General features: G+C 38.4%; 1 protein-coding gene across 1 annotated transcript; it reads left to right on the forward strand.

Annotated features, from left to right (window-relative positions):
• The first annotated feature begins 2,015 nt into the window (after positions 1-2,015).
• On the forward strand, positions 2,016-19,280 carry LOC139721653 (calcium-activated chloride channel regulator 1-like). Its single transcript, XM_071632983.1, has 8 exons — positions 2,016-2,099; positions 3,708-3,981; positions 4,820-5,103; positions 8,050-8,277; positions 16,122-16,352; positions 16,792-17,082; positions 18,216-18,376; positions 18,926-19,280. Exons 1-8 carry the CDS (start codon positions 2,016-2,018, stop codon positions 19,278-19,280), a joined length of 1,908 nt encoding a protein of 635 aa, XP_071489084.1.
• The last annotated feature ends 3,117 nt before the right edge of the window (positions 19,281-22,397 follow it).

Here is a 22,397-nt window from a genome sequence, read left to right on the forward strand (position 1 = left end):
AAGGTGTGTCATATATCATTTTAAAGCTTAGAATCTCCGCTTTTTGATTGTGTTGGAACTTAAAAAAAACCCTGTCCAACTTATTGGTCGTTTTGTCGTGGTGGGTCACATATTTAGATATTCAAATTTAGTATTTAGATTCCCTGGTTGAAAGGTCATAAGAATTTCTGAAAATGATAGCCACCATTTTGGACGCTATCTTCGATTGAGGAAAACTCTAAAGGAGGATTCATGAGGACTTTTAGAATGTTACTCGAGACGTATTTCTGGACCTATCCTGTAAAAAAAAAAAAAAAAAAACACCCAGCTTGTTACCAAGAATGTCAAGGTTAAAGCCTATTTTGACCAAATGCTCTTGGACTATAAAAGATTTTCTCAGTACATCTGTAGTACCCAGTTGAATGTTAATGCTAGTGTTGGGTGAGGTTTGTGGGAAAAATCTCTTACGCGTATTACACGTTTGTGGATTATGACAATACTTAGATAATTTTATTGGTTCATCATTTTTCCATAAATTTTGTCAAAATAATCGATATCAAGTTGCTTGATATCCAGCGTGCAACTTCACTTTACATTATATGTGGCATGATGAATATTGTTCGAATGTCAGAGTGGATATATTGGATCTTGTTTTCAAGAGGGAAGGGTTTGTGGCGGAGGCAGATTACAATGTCCATTAAACTCAACCTAAAGATTTATATCTTTTTTTTTTACAATTGCGTCATAAACACTAAAAAAGCAATACTACTGCATTCATGAACATATTGGTAGTAGCTCTACACTCCTGCTTTGTATTTGAAGACTTTGAGTGAGTCAAACGAGCCAATATAAAATAGCTGTCGTGTTAAACGTACAGTACATCTAAAAGCCGTGTCACACCTTTCAGGGCAAGCCTTGCGTGGTACTTGCAAAGAATAATTGAGTATATGAATATAAGAACGACCCAAGTCCATGGAAGACCATTTCGAGTAAACTAAAAAAAACTTCATATCTTTTTTATTTGTCCAATAATATTCTATTTAACTGTGATGGGAAGGCAACATTGTATATACAAATTAGAATATTATTATGACAATTGACATTTACATTAATTGTGGAGAGGCCATTTTGTGTGGTGGACTTGGGTCGTTCTTTGATTCATATACATGATATTCTGCTTTAGAGATGAGAGAAGGATGAGAGAGGGCGCTATTATGTGAATGTAAGAATGACCCAAGTCCTTCATTCTTACATTAATATCCAATTTAAGTCATTCATTTCAGGCACTTCCGGGGGTAATTATGATTTATCATTTATACACAAGATGAGTCCATGCATAAGCTACAATTTCCCATGTCAAATTTGGCCAAAAATTTGACTTGGGTCGTTTTTATATTCAGGTCTTCAATTTTTGCTACTCGGAGGTCCCCGCAGATAACCCGCACATGACAGTACCTAGCACGTATCTCACACGTAGTTAAAAGGAGATGCGCACGCAAGTCGTCTTTACCCGCAGCCACGTTTGACCCTTTCACATCTTTCCGGGCAAGATACGCGGGCTTGATGCGTGTGGATATATTTTCCAGCATAAACCGGACAATTTCTGATGAGGGCGCACAAGGATTAGGGCGAGTTTTGCATGTGTCTTACTTGCTTAAGTTCTACTTGGGGGTATTCTGTCTGACCTGCGTGCCAGGCGCGTGGGAGCTGACGACTCAGCGAAAGTATTCCTCAGAAGGAATGGCATGTAGAAGTCCCACAGAATATCATTATCTTTACCGAATACGGGGACTGCGAAGTACCTGCGTGGGAGTTGCCTGCAAGGTGCTGCTGCTAAGGGCCTCCTACTGGCGTTCTGCGTGGACCTCTGCGGGCAATCCCCGCCACTCACCAGGAAAGAGTTTTGGTCATGCAAAAGACTTGGCTGCATGTAAATCGGACTTGCGTGCGCACCTCCGGGCAACTACGGGCGAGATACACGCTAAAGGCACTCTCAGGTACTGCGGACTAACTGCTGAGAGCTCTTGGTAGCAAAAATGCTTCCACGCAAGTCAACCTGCAAGGCTTCCCGTAAGACACGATGTGACAAGGACTTTGAGCGTGCTTATAACTTGTTCCGGGTGAGTCGCGGAGGTAGAAGGCCCTTAGCGGCAGCACCTCTCAGGCAACTCCAACGTAGGTACTTCGCACCTGTAACGAAGGTACTTCGCAGTCCCCGCATGTCGCTCGTAGCTGAAAATGGATCGGTTTCAAGGCTCTCACGCAGGTCACACGGAATACACGCAAGTAGCAGGTAAATAGCACGCCTCTATATTAAAACAGGTACAAATTTTCCTGCCTGCTGGAAAATCCCTACTCGCAAGGAGCCCGCGTAGCTTACCCGGAAAGGTGTCCTTACAGGGCCCTTACACATGTTGAGAAGACACAGATGACTTCGCAGCCAGTTTCCTCCATCCCTCCCTCTCCTCTGCCTCTCTCTGTGACTCTCTCAACCTTGTCTTGAATGTTATCTTCCCATCTCTTCTTTCGTCTTCCTTGTGCTTTCTTTCCTTTCACTGTGCCTTGTAAGATTGTTTTGACCAGTCCTGATTGTCTCACTATTTTCACAGTTGATAGCAGGTCTTCATAGGACCCGACGACTTCTCTTGTTGGATTCGGTCTATTACCTCATCATTGTAGTGGGGCAGATATGTGAAAAAGATGCTCACATCCGGCGGAAAGTATGACATTTTGCATATAGGGGTATTTTGAGGCGCTGATTTAAAAACAAAAAGAATGCCGCATCTAAGAGATCTGGCCACGGGGTCGGCCGCCATTTTGAATTCCAATATGGCCGCCGTCAAAGATCCCTACCTTCATTTCTGAATAACATAAGCCATTGGAATTTGATACATAAAAGCATGGTGATATGATGATTTCAATAACAGACTCATTTGATATGTCTAACAAGCTGCACAGCAGCCAATTTTAATTTTTATACATAGTTGCCATGTTGGAGTATTGAAAATCTCTATCGGGTTTGTAAATTAGGCGACCTGATTAGGCGCGTTTGTTACTGATTGAGTGCGCGCTGCTGTATTTACATTGTGACGTCAGTGAAAGGCGCATTATGCTTCCTTTCTGCTGCGCTTTTTGGCATGCCCGTGAATGTTAGTCGTAATGTTTGTCTTGGCAGCCACATTGGAATTCAAAATAGCAGGCACTGCGTTTGTCAGACACATCACATTAGTTAATATTTTAACTCATACGTTAAAATACTTGTTTACACCTAATTTCAGCGTCACTCACCACTTAGAAATCGAGATAGGGATTTTGAATATTTCGTCGAGGCGGCCATATTTGAATTCAAAATGGCGGCCATTCGATGTTTGTCAGACGCTTCAAATCAATCTGCCGTCAAATTCAATATGTCAAAACGCTCATGTGTGCCAAATTTTGGTGTCACAAGTCATTCAGAACTGAAGATAGGGATCTTTAAATGTGTTTTGTGATGGCGGCCATATTGGAATTCAAAATGGCGGCCGATCCCAAGGTCAGATCTCTTTGATCTGGCAATATTTGAAATCAGCGTCACAAAATACCCCTTTATGCAAGATTTCATACTTTCCGCCGGATGTGAGCATCTCGACCAAATTTTGCTACAAATCTGCCCGACTACAAAGCCTATAATAAATATTCAGCACAGTTCGGTGCAAAGAAACCCGTCTTGTTCTTGTTTGATTTCATAGGAAACATTCACGACAGGCTCAGAAATTCTGTTTAATGCAACCGACCGCAGACTGTCCTGGGGTGAGATCCAAATTCTCGTTCCTATCACATGGAATAGAAAACCCGACGTCTACGAGACGGCCACCTATCAGTCGTTTGGGAGCGCCAACATCCGGGTCATAGAGGGAGCTGCTAGGGATCCTTCGATAACAAACCACGCCGGGTGCGGAGTCCAAGGGCTTGATATGACGCTTACATCCGGGTACCTTCTCCAGAACGTCGACGCATGCAGTGGTAGGACACTATTATACATTCCGACCATTGATGAATTCAAACTTCTTTTACGATTACGAAATACGCCTTCACCTACATGGCATTCCACAATGATCCTTCCTCGGCTTAAAACAAAGCTCTCTCAAGAAATGGGATTTGTGTAATTATACTGATGGAAGTTTAGCATACAGTATGGAACAACGAATGAAAAGCCCTTTTGGCAATTGTTGCTAATGTCTGAAACCTCTGTAATTTGATTCGTCGTGGTTTTGTCAAGATGTTTGCCAGAAAATCACAAAAGAACCAATATTAACGACTTGGTGAGATTGTTTCAAGAATTATACGATCTCCTATAAGAGATAAACGAAAGGCAAATTAATATAACCGGGGAAAGCTCGCTTTATATAACTTATATCTACCATTTCATTGTTTACAAATACAGGATCTGAGTGAGTACGCAGAGAGAGAGAGAGAGAGAGAGAGTCTTAAGCATATCATACGTATTATATCATATTCTTTTCCTGATTTATTTGACTAAATTTGAATAGTTATACACTATCTGCTTTGGGGCACATGGAGTGCCTGAATGAAATGAATATGAATCTCTGGATCTGAAATAACATTTTTTTTTTGCACGATTTTCTTAAATTTTAAAAATTATCCAGGTACAAGCCTCAAGCACCCGATGTAAAAAAAAAAGTCCAAAATTACTAGGTCTTCACGTTCAGAATTCATACGATGAAATGTAAATGGCCTTATGACACATCGCGATTTGCTTACTCTTCAATCAACACTAGGCATCTTAAATCACTAAGGTCATTCCAGCATCACTGATTTCTTCTTGTCTTTCTCATTGTAGGGAAAGCGATGGTACGGGAATGGGGCCGCCTGAGATGGGGTCTATTTCCCGAGCACTTCAATGGCTCAGGTTATGGGGAGGCAAACCAGTACTACGATTCGACCACTCAACGCTATGAACCGACTAGGTGTTCCCGTGATCTAACTGGTGACATGATAGATGGGGATGGCTGGTCGTGTACAGAGAATCCTAATGGAAAAGTGGACGAGGAGTGTGTCTTCATTCCTGACAGTGAGCAAACGACGAACGCTTCTCTACTCTTTGGATCGCATTGCGTAGACTCTGTGAGTTGAACAGATTCATAATCATTTAAACGTGCTATAATTTTGGTGCCCTAATTGTATATTAATCAACCTAGATATACATGTATGAATTCACTTCTGCATGGCCATATAGTACCCTCTTCTATATTGAACACACAGCCTTGGTTGCAGTATCATTTGAAAGTTACTCGACTTCAAAATTTGAAAAATTAGTGCTTCATCACAAAATGTCAAAACCTTCAAATAAAAGCAGATTTTGCTAGAATTAGAATAAATTGTGTGAACATGGAAGACAGATGTGAAGTTATTGATGAAACTACAATCAGACCGTTTACCAACCAAACCAGTTAAACTGATATCTGATCAATTCTTTAAACTTATTGCAACTCTTTGTTTTGTTGAATCCAGCTAATTGTTTTCTATATACGAACCCCGGTCGCTTAATGCTTGCTGTTGGATACATTACTAAAGAAGGCTATGGAACTTTAATGATTAAAAAAAGATATAATAACAAGAATCATGGTTGGACTCGCCTAAGAGTTCATGATTAGGTAGGCCTATCTCCTGATAACATAGCTGTTATTTGAATCCACTTAGTGTGAAACTTGAATGATTCTTTAGCTTGAACTTGGATATATGCATGCTGCATTTGACTTGTAAATCATATTATTTATTTGTTGTCATATGACACAAGTTCAGTTGTAAGTGGTTCCATGACATTCGCTCCTGTGACAATTGCTCCAATTCAATTCAATTCAATTCAATTCAATTCAATTCAATTTAATTCAATTCAATCATAGTTTATTTCCAATCAACGAAAATCAAAAACATAGTACAATGTATACATGTCATTGAATGATATTGTTCAAACGCTTGCAAAAGATTCATGTAATATACGAGACAAATCATAGAACAACATATATGTACAATAATAAAGAGGAACACTGTACAAATACTACGTGGGCGAGCGGAAAATAAATTCGATCATGGAAAATAGTGATCCACTAAAAAGCAAAGCTTGTCGGACGTGGATCGCTAGATAAATAATGAGTGAATGATATACTATTCTATAACAATATACATGTAGTTATTTAGAGATACACAGGTCGGGAAAAAAATATAGAATACCAATGCTATAGTGCCCGGACACTGTTCATTGAACCACGTGTACCGGGAAAATATGACAAGGACAATACATTCGTACACACATTCAATTACCCACACGCATATACACTGTTGGACGCGAGACAGTACCGAGAGAGAGAAGACGGTAACAATACAAGTCTACGAAGAACAATAGACAGGAAAGGAAAAGGAGAGAAGAAAGAAGAGAGGTCTGCACACAGAACACGCCAAGTGCTGCGACATCAGGACAGGTGAAAGCTCAAGCATAAATTATAGCAATTTAAATTATCTAAGATTATAAGTAGAAAGTAAATGTTTTCTGAGTTTATATTTAAATGTGACAAATTTGGGGGAATCTTTTAAACTATTATCTAAATTATTCCAAAGTCTGGGTCCGGTATAAAGAAATGTATTTTGGGCATGTGCGGTTCTCATTAACGGAAGATGGAATTCGTCGGATCGTCGCGTGGGATAGTTATGAACATGACTGTTTCGATGAAATAAATCATGGAATATTTCAGGTAAAAAGGTACTGTTGTAATTAAACATAAACTGACCAAGTTGAAACACATACAAATCATTTACTTTTAATATTTTATGGTCAGAAAACAAAGCATCTGTATGTTCTCGGGTATGTAAGTTAAAAACAATTCTAAGCGCTTTCTTTTGCAATAACAGAAGTTTATCAAATAACATCTGATATGTATTACCCCAAGCAAGAATCCCGTAGTTTAAATAAGGTACACGCTAAGGTACACGTTTAAATGAGATACACGCCGAGCTATACATAAATTTTGCCCACAAACTTAATCTTAACCCTAAGACTTTGGAGAGCAGAAGACCGAAGCAATTGTCTTAGGAGCGAATGTGTTACCTTTACAAATATGTGTATGTATATGTATAATTATGATATATATGTGACCCTGCACCACAAAACAAACAAAAAGTCGCCAGACATGAATATTTAGTTAAGACCATATTCTGAAAGAGCAGACTTTAATCTTTAAAATGATGTATAACTCAAGTCAAATGGACTCTCCTAACCTACATCTAAATATTGGAAAGAAAGCACAAACTCATGAAAAGTGTGAACTGAGAAAAGAGGCTCTGGAGTACAGTGTCTATTCAAGCGCTTAATCTTTACCATACCGTGCTGACTGTGCGATGAATGGGACAAAAAACAGAAAGTAAACCACCAGAGTAACAACAATGAAGGGATTATTGGATTAAATTGAAATTAAGCATGCCTCATTAACACAGTCTGTCCATAATTAATGCCAACTTTCAAAGCAGTAGCGTTATCCTTTCAAAAGTTATTAGAGTTGAAAGTGAAGAGTGTGGACAAAGTTTTTCAGAAATGAAAAAGGGACTCTAAAGACACACCTAATCACACTATTCTACCAAAAACTGTTCGAGATAAACTGCTTAAAAAAGACACTTACCCGCCCGTTTTATGATACCAAGTCTTACCATTATGTAAAAGAAGACCTGCTCTTTCAGAAAATATGAAAAGGTCAAGATCGGCTAGGTGGAACCATTTCACTTATTTTCAGTCCTCACGCAAAATCAGTGTGTGCGACTTTATGTTCGTTTTGTGGTGCACGGTCACATATATATATATATATGTATACATACATACATATAAACGTATATTATGTGCACGTGCATGTGTGCAAATCTTGCGTATATCGGTATATAGGTGAAGTTAAAACTTGCAATTCATTCCGATCATGTGAATTTTGCCTTGGGCATTATTAGCTTATGAAATGTGTGATGCAGGAAGCGTTTTAAGTTTTGGAAATACAAGTATGTTTTGGACATCAACTCTTTCGTCTTTTCTAGATCCACCAATTTTGCGACCCATTAGTACACAATTACGAGGCAGATAATCTTCAAAACCATCACTGTGGAAGAAGGAGTGCCTGGGAAGTAATGCTCACTACTGGAGACATCACAAGTGAGGATTACTTCCCAGACCCAAACCAAGTGGACACTGAGCCTTCGTTCACCATCCTTCAGCAGCCTGTCCGACGAGTGGTTCTGGTTCTAGATATCAGTGGTAGTATGTCGGTGAGTCGGACAAGGCATCGTTATAAAAGTCACATGCACACATCAAATATAACGAAGATGAATTTTACTGTTGGTTTTTTTTTTATCCTAGAAATAAAAACATGAAATAAAGACTTGTGAAATGAGTGGTTATATTTGGCCTTTAGTTAAAAGAATATGACCTTATTACTATAATAGAACTAACAAGGTATATAGGAGGAAGGGTATATATTATGGGCGACTTCAATATAGATGTTCTCAAATGTCACACAGCAAATGCTTCTCAGAATGTACTTGACAGTATGTTTTCATTTTCCTGTTTTACCACTCATTACTAAACCCACCCGAGTAACAAACAATTCAGATTCTCTTATTGATAATATATTTTGTAATGTTACGCCCACTCCTAAATCGAATATTATTTTATCCGATATATCAGACACACTTCCCCATTTTCACATCCATCCCAGGCACCACGAAACCAGTTAGTCCCATTAGAGAAACATTCAGAAAAGTTACACCGGAAAATTTACAGAAATTGAAGAATAGTTTGAATGAAGAAACTTGGAGAGAAGTATATAGCGCTCATGATGCTGATCTATCATTTGATGTCTTTATGAATATTTTGAATTCTCATTATTATTTACACAAATATGTTCCTTTGGTTGAAGTTAAACGTGATTACAAGAAGTATCCTAGATTACCGTGGATAAAAAAATGTCTTCTACGATCTATATATCGAAAAATAATTTTTATTATGCAGATAAAATTAAACGCACTGAACAATCTCACTGTAGATATATTACTTATAAAATATTTTTACAAGAATATTGCGTTATGAAAAAAAAAGTATTACTCAGATCAGATATCTTTTGTTTTTAACATGATCTGAGTAAGACTTGGAAAATGATAAACAGTGCTATAAATAAAGAAAATGATAAATCCCGTATAACAAGAGTTGTTTTTAATGATAGGAAAACAACAGACTCTGCGTCGATTGCTGATGCATTTGATCTTCATTTCTCTCAGATTGGACATGAACTGGCAAGAAGAAATTTTATGAATTTTTTCAATCACCTCAGTCAAATCAATTCTTTTTTGACCCCATTATTAGTTATGAGGGTTTTTTGTTTTGTGTTTTATTCATTTTCCGTATAAAAACAACGACAAAACAATAATCGTACAGTCAACAGAATGATATCATCATGAGTTTGGAAAGTAAAAGAAGTTCGGGACCTCATTCTATCGATAATGCTATTTTGAAAAATATAAATGAGAATATTGTTGAACCTTTGATTTATATTTTTAATTTGTCAATAAATAATGGTGTTGGTAATGGTGTTGTTACGAATGAAAATTACCAAAATAATCCCAATATTTAAGAAATGTAACAAAGAAGATATTAGTAATTATAAACCAATTTCATTGTTGTCATCGTTTTCAAAATTTTAAGAAAAAGTTGTTTATTCAAGACTCCTCAAATGTCTTTATTTCTATGATATCATTTCTGACTCACACTTCTGAAGCAATTCTCTCCTTTATTGAAAAAGTAGCCAAAGCAGTAGATAGGGCTCATCACACAGTAGGTGTCTTCCTAGACCTCTTCAAGGCCTTCGATACTACAGATCATAGAATATTACTTCGTAAATTATGTCACTATGGTATACTTGGTTAGGCCTTGGAGTGGTTCAGGTGTTACTTTCAGATCGCAAACATTACGTTTCTTTATCTGGTCAAAATTCCTGCAACCAATCTGTCAACTGTGGTGTTCCTCAGGGTAGCTTACTGGGACTCTTTTGTTCATTTTGTATATAAATGATATAACAAATGCTTCTGATATCTTATCTTTTGTACTGTTTGCTGATGACTCAAATTTTTCTTTCTTTCTCACTCAGATCCTCATATTTTGGCTTATTTGTTAAATTCGGAAGAAAAAAAAAGTTATGTTGGATAAGGTCAAATAAGTTGTCTTTAAATCTTTTGAAAACTAATTGTATATTATTTAGTATTATTTTGAATAGTTTCCCCGATGATACTGAAATAGATGATAATTATAGTTATAGATGAAGTTTCATCAAGTTTTTAGGTTTAGTTATTGATAATAAACTTTCTTGGAAGTCACATATTGATAGTATTTGTCACACAGTATATCGAAATATTGGTGTTATTAATAGAGTTAAATATCATTTCCCCACTCTCACCCTTTGAATGTTATATTCAGCTTTAATTTTACCTTATTTCGTTAAACTATGGTATCATAGCTTGGGGGAACAATCATCATACCTATTACGACAGACTGTCCCGTCTCCGGAAAAAAGCTCTTCGAACAACTTTCCATGTATCTTGCAGACCTCACACCAATGTTTTATTTTCTGAAAACAAAATCTTAAAGATAACCGACATTTGTTGTTATTGTCTTGGCCAATTTATGTACAAACTCATTGATAAGTTGTTGTCGTCTGTTTTTACCAACATGTTTGCGAGAAACCGCTCGTTCCATAAATATCCGACTCGTCACCATGATGAATTCCATCTGCCTTCAACTAGGACTATGTTTACACAACCTTTATTTACATTTGCTGGACCCAATATTGGAACAACCTTTGCAATAGTTTAAAGGCATCACCAAGTTTAAGTTCTTTTAAGGGTAATCTGAAGAAAAAAATGAACAGTTATAATAATTTATCTAAATATTACTATGGAAATTAATATTTTGTATTCCTTTAGTGCGGTTGCAATGAATATCATCGGAAAATCCAATTTTATATTCTGTTGAAATCACGGCTAACCATCCACTACGTCTCGTCTTGTTATAGTCTTCTTTTATATTTTTGTCTGTCTTTTATCTTCACTCGACGTAATAACTTTGTTTGTTCCTCTCTTCCGGCATGACAGCGACTTAGTTCAGGGCTCTTGTTTCGGATTAGTTAGGATAGTTATAGGTCTTTTTGTCTTAGCTTTTTTGTTTCATCCACTTTTTATGTATATCAGTCAATCGATCATATAATTTATCATATTATGTGTGGGGGAATGCACCCTACACGCCCAGCTTTTTAACATTCCTCCCCATACCTGGCTACACATTTATAGGAACAGGTAGGAAAAACAAGCGAGGAGGAGGAGTTGCATGTATGATACAGAGTAGTATTCGATACAAGAGACGGGAGGATCCGGACATTTGTAATGATTTTATTGAAACGATTGTTGCCGAAATACAGTGCAATCATATAAATGCAGTTCTTGCCGTAGTTCATAGACCTCCAGGACAAAGTGTAATTGAATTTATGCACTTATTGGAGACATTTCTTGCCAAGGTAATTCATGAAAGAAAAATATGTTATTTGATCGGGGATTTTAATATTGATTTATTGAGCTCTTCTTGTAACTCACATCGAAACCATTTTTTTTTTGATCTATTAGCTACTTTTTCACTTCTTCCACTGATATTAAAACCAACCAGAATTACCGCAGATACTGCAACATTGATTGATAATATATTTACAAATGATGCAAAAAATCTAATGAAAATAGGTACTCTTGTGGCTGATGTGAGTGATCATTTTGGTATTTTTACAATCGTTGATCATCATAATTGTCCAATTTTGAATGTAAAGCCTAAAGAGTACAAGAGAATAATAACTGAGGAAAATATACGTGAATTTCAATCAAGGCTTACTGATACGAATTGGCAAACAGTGTATGCTAAAAATGATGTTGATGGTATGTTTGATTCTTTTATACAACAATTTCTCAATGTATATGCAACCCCCACACCCCTTTAACTGTCTCAGGGGCCGACCAATGTTGTACAGAGGCGGATAAATTTTGGTCTGGTCTGTTAGCTTCTCTCTGTACTGGTCGGGGGTTAGCTTATCACATAGACACCAACCATCAACAAATTTCCAAACGTCAGAAAGAGACTAATTATTACTTCACAACAACAGTGAATCTAAAATGCGGGAGAAGGATAGAATTTACGTTCAAAAATGTCAATGCTGCGAACAGCACATTTATTCATCGACCTGCCTTCTCGTAGGTCTGAAATATAGATACTGATTACAAACACCAATTACTTTCAATTGAACACATCATTTTAATATCACTCTACTCTTCTACACCTGTGGAGACCTTTACTTCTTTAACACTTCTTAAGGGAAGGGGAGGGGTTTTGTTAGTAGGGATATAATGATGTTAATGGGTGTGGCCACTTATCTCGACGTCGGCATGGTCGCAGGGTGAGGTTCTCGCCTGCATGTCGATCGAGCTCGTCCAAGGGCTGGGGCGTCTGTTAACCGGTCTGCTTTCACTGCTTCCTTAAACAGTTCGTCACCATTGCCGTCCACGTTAAGGCAACCTGACAGGAGTTCATTACACCCAGATTGGTGTAAACCAAAGTTCCGTTTTGTCGTGGCGTATAGTTTCTCAACTTGTTGTTCACCGTTTAACTTATTAACTCTTGGGCAGTCCAACCATGATCCTCGTCTCATTCACAGCGTTGATAGAGTTTAGTTGATTAATATGGAGGGGAGCATGATGTACAAGGAAAGGGGATCTCTTGACTCTATCTCAGATGTGGTCTCCAACTATTCATGGCCCTTCTCTATCTGCCGGCCTCTCTAATCACGCAGCTCCTCTGTTGTGTCCCCTCTCTTCTATCAATAATCTAACTCTCCTCAAACATGGTCTTTTATAATAAATTTACTATTGGAATCCTTTCCCTAAAAGTATTTCATTGGCTAAATCTTATTTTGGGGTGTGATCTTCACTGGAAATTAATTTCTTATTGGTCAGATCTTACATTAGCCCCTCCCATTTGTTTCTGTGGAACTCCATTTCGTCTGATTCATCTCAATTTCTGATTAATTCGCCCACTGTCTTTTGGTTTCTTTATTTCCTCTTTCTCTGTAAACACTGGTCAAGACTTATTGTTTCTTGGATAATAAAATCATAAAACAAATGAATGTTAGTGTCCTTATGACGTCCAACGTCATCGTCATCATTTTTCTGGGTTGTTGTCCCTGAATTTGTCTTTGGAATTCCTGTCTGACCTACTGCACTAAAGTACATCAAAATAAAGGAGAAGTTCTGGCTGGAGAACGACCTTCTAGCCCAGCGAGGGTCATTCATGTTTTAGGGATCAGACGGCAAAAACACGTCATTCCCATAATTTGGACTGGGGCTTTGGGGACGGAGAGTGCAGGGAACTGACCACTAGCGGGGAAAATAGCCAATGTCAAACTCATAAATTCCTAGGACCAATAACTTTTCTTGGGAGAGGAAAATTGACAAAAAAAAAAAGGAAGTCTAGCTGGAAGCAAAATAAAGGGTTTCATAAACTCCAAGAAGGGGAAAAGACTGATTCATACTGACGTCACAGGGTGACTTGGAAAACAACTGTAATGCTTCTGTTTTCTTTAACTTTCTATCCTCTTCTATTCTATTCTTTATTATATGTGCTAGTAGCCATCTGGGCTACATCTATAATCAGTGTTTTCCATTGAAAGAGAAAAGACCCCCTAGAAGTGATATGAATCCGTGGTTTACTGACGACATAAAGAAATTATGCAGAAAGAAAAATGTGCTTTACAGAAAATACATAAAAGGTCCAACTCCATATAGAAGATTAGTTTATGTTAAATATCGAAATATGGTAAACAGTGCAATTCGTTTACGTAAGAGAGAGTATTATGGTAATATGTTTGAAAATGTACGTAATGATATGAAAGGTACGTGGCGATTGATAAATACTGTATTGAATAGAACTAGGACGGATGTGCAAAACTTAGAAATTGAACACGATGGTGAAGTTATATCTGACCCTCAAACTGTTGTCAATACATTCAATATATTTTTTAGTAATATAGGGTCCAAACTTGCACACAGTTTACCTGAACCTGAAACAAATTTTATGCAATTCTTGCCACATACATCATTTGCACATTCTTTTTTCTTGCAGCCTATCCATATAGAAGAAATAGTTAAGATTGTGCGGGAATTGAAAACAAATAAGAGTCCTGGATATGATGACATTGATTGTTTGGTTGTAAAAAAGTCAATATATTATTTTGTAACTCCACTGTGTGATATATTTAATTTTTCCATAGAGAAGGGTATATTTCCAGATAAATTAAAGGTAGCCAAAGTTATACCAATATAAAAAAAGGAGAGAAGAGTATTTTATCAAATTATAGACCAATTTCTATTTTATCTGTGTTTTCCAAACTATTTGAGAAACTTGTTCAACAAACAATTTGGATTTCGACAAAAATACTCCACTTATATGGCATTATTAGATTTTATTGACAAAATTACAACTTCCATTGAGAATAAAAAAAACTTATTGGTAGGAATATTTTTTGATCTGTCAAAGGCTTTTGATTGTATTGACCACACTATATTGTTGAGTAAACTGCGGTTTTATGGAATAAGAGGTACAGCTTTTGATTGGTTTAAGAGTTATCTTTTAAATCGTGTGAAATATGTAACATTTAATGGTTTTTCTTCTCCCTGTGTGACCGTAAATATCGGTGTACCCCAGGGGTCAGTTTTAGGTCCATTTCTTTTTATACTTTACATAAATGACTTACAGCATGCCAGTAACTGTTTGCAGCTGATCTCATATGCAGATGATACTAGTTTTTTTTTATTTCATGTAAAGATATACAAAGTATCAGTGCAATCTTGAGTTGTGAACTAGAGAAAGTTAATCAATGGTTCATAGTCAACAAATTGAAATTAAATGCAGACAAAACATCATGTATGATATTTAGATCAAGAAATAAAGTAGTAAACACAGATGATTTTGAAGCTAAGATTGCTGACTTTAAAATTCCAGTTGTTCGTTTTACCATATTTCTTGGAGTTATCATTGATGATAACTTAACATGGAGATATCATGTCAATGAAGTATGCTGTAAAGTCTCTAGAGCAATAGGTGCAATCAATAGTATACGTGCAATCGTACCTTCTGAAATTCTTGTTAAGTTATATCACACTTTGATTATGCCTCAATTATCTTATTGCAACATAATATGGGGAAATTGTGCAAAGTATCTTTTACAGCGTATTTTTATTTTACAAAAGCGTGCAATCCGTATGATTAGCAATAGACCATTTTTAGCCACACAGGTCCTCTATTCAAAGAACATAACTTATTGACGATTTTTGATATGAACAAATTTTTTCTCGCTGTTTTCATGTACACATATATAAACAACATTTTGCCAGGTTTTCTTGATACTTCCTTCATCCAAAATAAGAATAAATATAATACTAGACAGATGAATAGATTGTATATCCCAAATTCTAGATATTGCATTTCAAGATACACTTTCAAATATATATATTTTCATATACTGAATATCCTGAATCTATGTTTTTTTGTTGTATTGTATGCACGGACATGTAGAATAACACCCAATGGCTGACCAAGTTCCTTTATCACCGTGTTGAAATCAAATGCAAATGAAAATGAAAAAAATAACATGCTAAATAAAGCATACAACAGTTGTGACTTAACCTTAGTAAATAGGGAGAACTTCTTGCAAAGAATTAGAGTATATTTCATAGCACTTCATCAGTCATAACCAGAATTGCATCAAAATCAGCGAACATGAACCAACCATACACACAAACAAACTAACAACAAGCAAATATAAGATTTTTGCTGAATTACTTCTGAAATAGTAGAGACTGTCATGTTGATTTAAGTTGTAATCTCTCTACAGATACATGAGCCCCTAAGACGCCTATTATGAATGTCTTGTTCACACCTCTAACCCTCTCCCCGAAGTGAAAAGGGGACTGCGACTGATGAAGTAAAACATGATTTTTCCCCCTTTTATATGGTGTGTCGGCTATTCAAGGGATCATACAGAATTGACCAGCTCATTCAGTCTTCGGCCATCTTTATTCGCCACTACATCCCCGCTGGTAGCCACCTCAGCATCGTCACATTTGGCTATTCGGCCAGAGTCAAGGCAAATCTTACGTTAGTTCAAAATTACGACAGCTCTCGCGATGACCTGGTCAACGCACTACCAACGGGCACTACTGGGAGCACCTGCATCGGCTGCGGAATAGTGACGGCCTTAAACGTGAGCTTATGGATCTTTTTCTTTATGTTATCGATTTATAGTCTTGTTGCAGTTCGACTCGAGAAAATTAACTCAAATCATGAGAGAAATGATAGACTTTGCTTCGCACAAAGCCGGCAAAGATCGACTTAGTAACTATTTCTGGGATATCTTTCTGTGATATCCGCATTTTCCGAAAATTTCTCTTAGTTTTTCTTTGGTTTACCCAAAATTTATCTTGGAATAAAAAGAAATATCCAATACCCACAAGTTAACACGCAAAGTTTAACAGTTATATGGAACCCGACGACTACCTCGCTCAAAGCGGATTCTTGTTGTATCCCACCTTGCTATGGGATTCCCCTGTAATTATAGACTGTTAATTGGCGCCATACAAAATCATGAAAATATTGTGAATCGTCAATATCATAATGTCCGAAATACACGTTTTCCAACGCAGGTGCTTGGTGACACTACAAATGGTAGCTATGTGATTCTCCTCGGTGATGGTGGAGAAAATGAGTCTCCATATATCAGACACACCATCCAAGCCATCAGTGAGTCCGGTGTTGTGATGGACACCATTGCCGTCACCAACGCGGCCGATGAGCAGATGGAGGGTCTTTCGTCCATGACAGGTGGGAAACCTTATTTTTGTATCGGTGAAGACAGCAGCGCTTGTCTTACCGAAGCCTTCCTAGCAACACTGTCTGAACGTCCAGAGTTGAACTTCGTTCCCATTCCAACTCAGGTCAGCGTATGAATGATATAGACTTCAACGTAGTTTAATTTTGTCAGTTGTGTCGTAATACAGGTTTTCCCGACCGATTTCGCACTTTTGTCAGTCCAATTCCTAATTGCTGCATTCAAGTTAGCAAAATTTAGCGTAGATGACATGTTCGGTATTTCAATTTTATGATCTCTTCATTCAAAGTCATTTTGGAGGATCTAAATTACTTTTAGCCTCATTCTAATTAACACTTTTATAATTGAAATTCGTAAAACAAGCATCATTTCGTTATTAGTTCATTCAATTTAGAATGATAAAGTCATGTGATCACGGACATGCTGCACTCGTTCATTCGAATTCATTTTTGGGCATCCAATTTTACGAATAAAGGGGCCCTGAAATCCAAATGTTTATGATACCCTCAACATCGCCTTTGCGGTAAATCTAGAAACATTGCATATATTTTTAATGATTTCTTTCTTCAATTTTTCTTCGGATTACTTGGGAACGCCCACAAAAATCCTTCCAAACAACATTCTTGAGATGACCTCATATGTCAATCATTGCTAAAGTACTGAAATGTTTAACAAAAGGCACTGGAATGCACATTCCCTTCGACTCAGCATAACTTGCATGTTCCCGCGCCATGTCTTTTGTTAGTCACATTAATATCACAGAAACATGCAAGTTATGCTGAGTCGAGGGGAAGGTGCATTCCAACAGTCTTTTGTTAAATATATCAGTACTATAGCGATGATTTGATCGATTGATGAGTTGATGAATTGATCAGTTGATCAGTTGAGCGCCTATCAGGCTGCCAGTACTGTTTTGGGCTCTCTGTCATCTTTGGAATTTGTTGACTTTGTGGTTGTTATTACGAATAAAGTGTTGTACAAAGATTTCCTTATGATTCAGAGAGCCTGCAGGACCCATTTTAAACAAGCTCGCCTCAAGATCGTGGAGTATAGCATGCAGATTTTTTGTCAGACATAGCTCACTATCACCCCACAGAAGTAGCCATGGATTTGGCAGGGGGAGACCACTGAAGCCTGACAAGTTGACAATGGATGCATGGACACAATAGAACCTTCCAGGACCTAGAGATAATGAAGCTGGCGTTGGTCCTCCTTTGTGCCTTGTTTGCTAGAATCCAGACCAACACCCACATCCTGAATGGAACTATTGAAGAGGAATGCTCCCCCAGCAAGCCCAACCTTCTTCTGAAAGGGAAAGTTGTCTTCCAACACAAAGGGTACCTGAAAACTGCAGTCCCCACAACACAAGTGGCAATGCATTCTTTAACATTCAGCTCTTGGTGAGTGGAGACATTCAACCAAACCCAGGCCCAGAGCGGAGGGAGAGCATCTCACACAATAACTCTGCAACTAAATCCAGAATTGTGTTCTCAGTTATTGAATTACAGCAGCCACGTAATGGAACCCAGACCAACACACCTCTCAAGTATGATGTTTGGAAGACAATGACAGATTTGGGAATTTCCACTAAAAGGCCCACTCACAGAGGTCGGCGGGGTTGTACCAGGAAACAGAAACAGACATGTCCTATTCCTGTACGTGGTAGAGTCCTCACGACGAAAATGCCAGCAACGTACGCCTATTCATTACCGGGCCCCATGCCCCAAGAAGATTGAGATAGAAAGAACGATGAGTAGAACTCAAACCATGTTACCATCTTTCTACATGACAAATGCCCGCTCACTAAACAACAAATTTGATGAATTTTACTGCCTGGTCCAGGAAATACATGCTGATCTGGTCTGCGTAATACCGAAACATGGTTCCAAGATGACATTCCAAACGCTGTGCACAATATACCCCACTATGTATCTTTTTTTCAAGAACAGGACAGCCAAAAGGGGTGGTGGAGTTGCCCTATATGCCAGGGCCAGTCTAAACCACAAACCTGTTCAACTTCCAGCTATACCTGGAAATCTTGAAATTCTCTGGATATACCTAAGACCTGCGAGGCTCCCAAGATCCATCTCATGTATATTTGTAGTAGCCGTGTACTCACCCCCTGAGGATCAACAAGACCCAACTCTCATCCAGTCCCTGATAACCTCTCTTGACCACATCTTAACCAGCCATCCAGGAGCAGGCATCATCATAGCAGGGAACTTCAATCGCATTGACATCAAACCCCTGACAAACGCTCACAGGCTGACGCAGATTGTTAAGCGTCCTACGAGAAATAGATAATGCTATTTTAGACAAAATCATGACCAACATGAACCCATTGTATAGACCCATTGAAATTGTAGCACCAGTAGGAATGCGTGATCACAATGTAGTGACCTGGAAGCCTCAACAGCACCATGTGCAACTAAACAAAGTCAAACGTCGAGTTATAAGGCCATTGCGAGAATCCAACATCAGAGGTTTTGGTGAATGGACCACACACAAGGATTGGGAAGATGTTTACGACAAAAACTGTGTGAATGACAAGTGTGAACAATTCTATTCTGACCTCAACGCTGCTATTGACCTCCATTTTCCACAAAGATCGGTAAAGATGCATTCAACAGACAAGCCCTGGATAACTTCTGGAGTGAAAGCACTTATCCACCAAAGACAGAGAGCATTTCATCAAAAATCCACTGAGTGGCCTGGACTAAGGAACAAAGTACAGCGGTTAATAAACAATGTGAAGAAAACCTTCTACCGCGATCGTGTACTAAATCTTAAACGTGACAATCCAAGATCTTGGCACCAGCACATTATACTCATGTCATCGAATGTCAAGCGAGAGATGACCCTGTCCTTGCCTGACATTGATCCGGGTGGCTTGCTGACCACGGCAAATGCAATTAACTCCTACTTTGTCAACATATCCACTGACTCCCGCATTCTAGATCCGACCCTATTACCAACTTTCAGACCAGTTCCAGCAAAGTCCATCCCCAACATTCAACCTTGGACTATCTACCGTGAGCTGGCAAAAATCAACGTTGGAAAAAGCGGAGGTCCAGACAGAATCCCCCACGCTTGATACAGGAGTTTGCAGCAGAACTCAGCTCACCATTATGCCACATCATCAATACCTCCTTTGAACAGGAAGTTTTGTTCCTAACAGATGGAAGAAGTCAATTGTTGTGCCGATCCCCAAGGAAACACTACCATGTTTGAGCAAGTTACGTCCAATCGCACTGACGGATCATTTTGCTAAGCTGTAGAACTCTTTGCATATCGATGGCTCATGGCTGACATTGGTGAAAACATTGACCCTATGCAATTCGGAAACCGTAAGGGATTATCAACAAATCATTATCTACTCAGCCTCTTGGATTACCTCCATTCCAATTGGGACAAACCCAACAAAGTGACCACGATGATACTAACAGATTTCACAAAGGTGGACCTTGGTGGACCACAAGGTTGCTGTTACGTGCATGTACAACATGGGAGCGAAATCGTCACTCCTCCAGTGGCTTTGTTCCTTCAGAAACTGTCCGAAGAACCCAGCAAGTGCGTTACCAGGGCCAGCTGTCATCTGCTCTTGGTACCAAGGCTGGTGTCCCACAAGGTACGCGGTTGGGACCTCTTGTATTCTTGAGTGTTGTCAACGACGCCCTCATATCTGCAAACGTCAAGCGATGGAAGTATGTCGACGATCTTACAATTGCTCACAGCCGACAAATAAACATGCCATGCAATCTCCGGGAAAATCTTTCCCAATTTGAAACATGGTGTGCAGATTCCGGTTTGAAATTAAATCCCTCCAAATGCAAGGTTTTTCAGGTTGCCTTCACTCGCAGACAGCTCCCAGGGCCCCAGCTATCTCTAGGAAGTCAGGTTACACTGTATACCGGAAACCAAACAAGTGAAACTCCTTGGTGTCATTATCAGAAATGATCTCCAGTGGACTGACCACGTCACCTACATCACATCCAATGCATTGATGAAGATGCAGGGCTCGACACTAACGGTGGCCCGATGGCCCGGGGCCACCAAAAATGAAAGTCGGGCCACCAAATTTCAAAAAAGGGCAAATTTGGTGGCCCGCCTCGGGCCACCAAAATTTTTTGAAAAGTATGTCAATGAATTCGTAACTTTTTGCGCCGGAAATTAGCAGTTAAATTTGTTCAAAGAATCGATGAAAAGGACTGAATGAATTCCTGAGAGTGAGTGTTGCAAGTTTGTTTAAGTTTATTTATGAGTAGATATGTCCAACTTCTAATTCTTACTATCATAAATCTTAAATATTTGACTCATTAAAAAAAAGGACTTTTAATGTTACGAGGTTTTTTTTTTTTTCGGGACACCAAATTTTTCTCTCGGGCCACCAAATATTTGAAATTTAGGATTTTGGTGGCCCCATCGGGCCAGCAAATGTAAAAAAGTTAGTGTCGAGCCATGATGAAGATGTACATTCTCCGTTCCCTAAAGCGTTTCGGAATGCCAACTAGCGATCTTGTGACTGTTTTTGTGTCATATGTAGCCGAACTTTTACATAATTTGGAGTCACCTCGCGTGACAGCCACTGAGGTGATGAGGGAACGAAAATCGGTAATGTCGGTTAAATCGCTACCAACTAAAGATCCATGTTTTCAAGTAGGAGATATGGTTTATCTTCATCGCCCTGTTCTCACAAATCCCACGCAATCAAGGAAGCTGTCATCTATATGGCATGGACCTTATTATATCTGTGAGAAGATTTCGCCAGTTAATGTTCGATTGCGTAGGAAGGTAGACAATGCGCTGGTGAAAGGACGCATCTATGTGAATCGCCTTTGATTCCTTCACCCAAGTTATGCCTCTAATATCATTAGTTTGTCAAATTTTCAATTTGTAATCTCAAAATTCCACTATTATGCAAATATGAAATGTCATAACTGTACGTGTACCCATCCCAAACATTTCATCTAAGGTTTCATAATGTATCACTATGTTGATATGAATAGCGCCCCCATGTGGTGACCTTGAGAAATTTCAAACATAGCAAATGATAAAATTGTACTTGCTTATCATTTGTGGCAAATATGAAAATGATTGGTCTATAATAAGACATATATAATGGGGATAAAGAAATTATACCAAAAAATCACGTTTTTAGCATATTTACTATGTATTTCTTTATATTTTTTTAAATAGCGCCCTCCATGGGTGACCTTGTGAAAATTCAAATGTACCGTCATGTAGAGTATGAGTTACTCTACCCACGTGCCAAATATGACGATGATACATCGAATAATAAAAAAGTTATATAGGGGGGGGGCACAATGTGCCCCCCCCCCCCTTGGGCCTGCGAGGGGTCAAAATAGCTTGGGCTTAATAGGGTTAAACGGGCAACCGAGCGAATGCAGGTATTTTCTGATC

The sequence above is a fragment of the Diadema antillarum genome, unplaced genomic scaffold, assembly GCF_040938485.1.
Source record: "Diadema antillarum isolate AM-2024a unplaced genomic scaffold, OU_Dant_1.0 scf00000014, whole genome shotgun sequence".
NCBI classification, from domain to species: Eukaryota; Metazoa; Echinodermata; class Echinoidea; order Diadematoida; family Diadematidae; genus Diadema; species Diadema antillarum.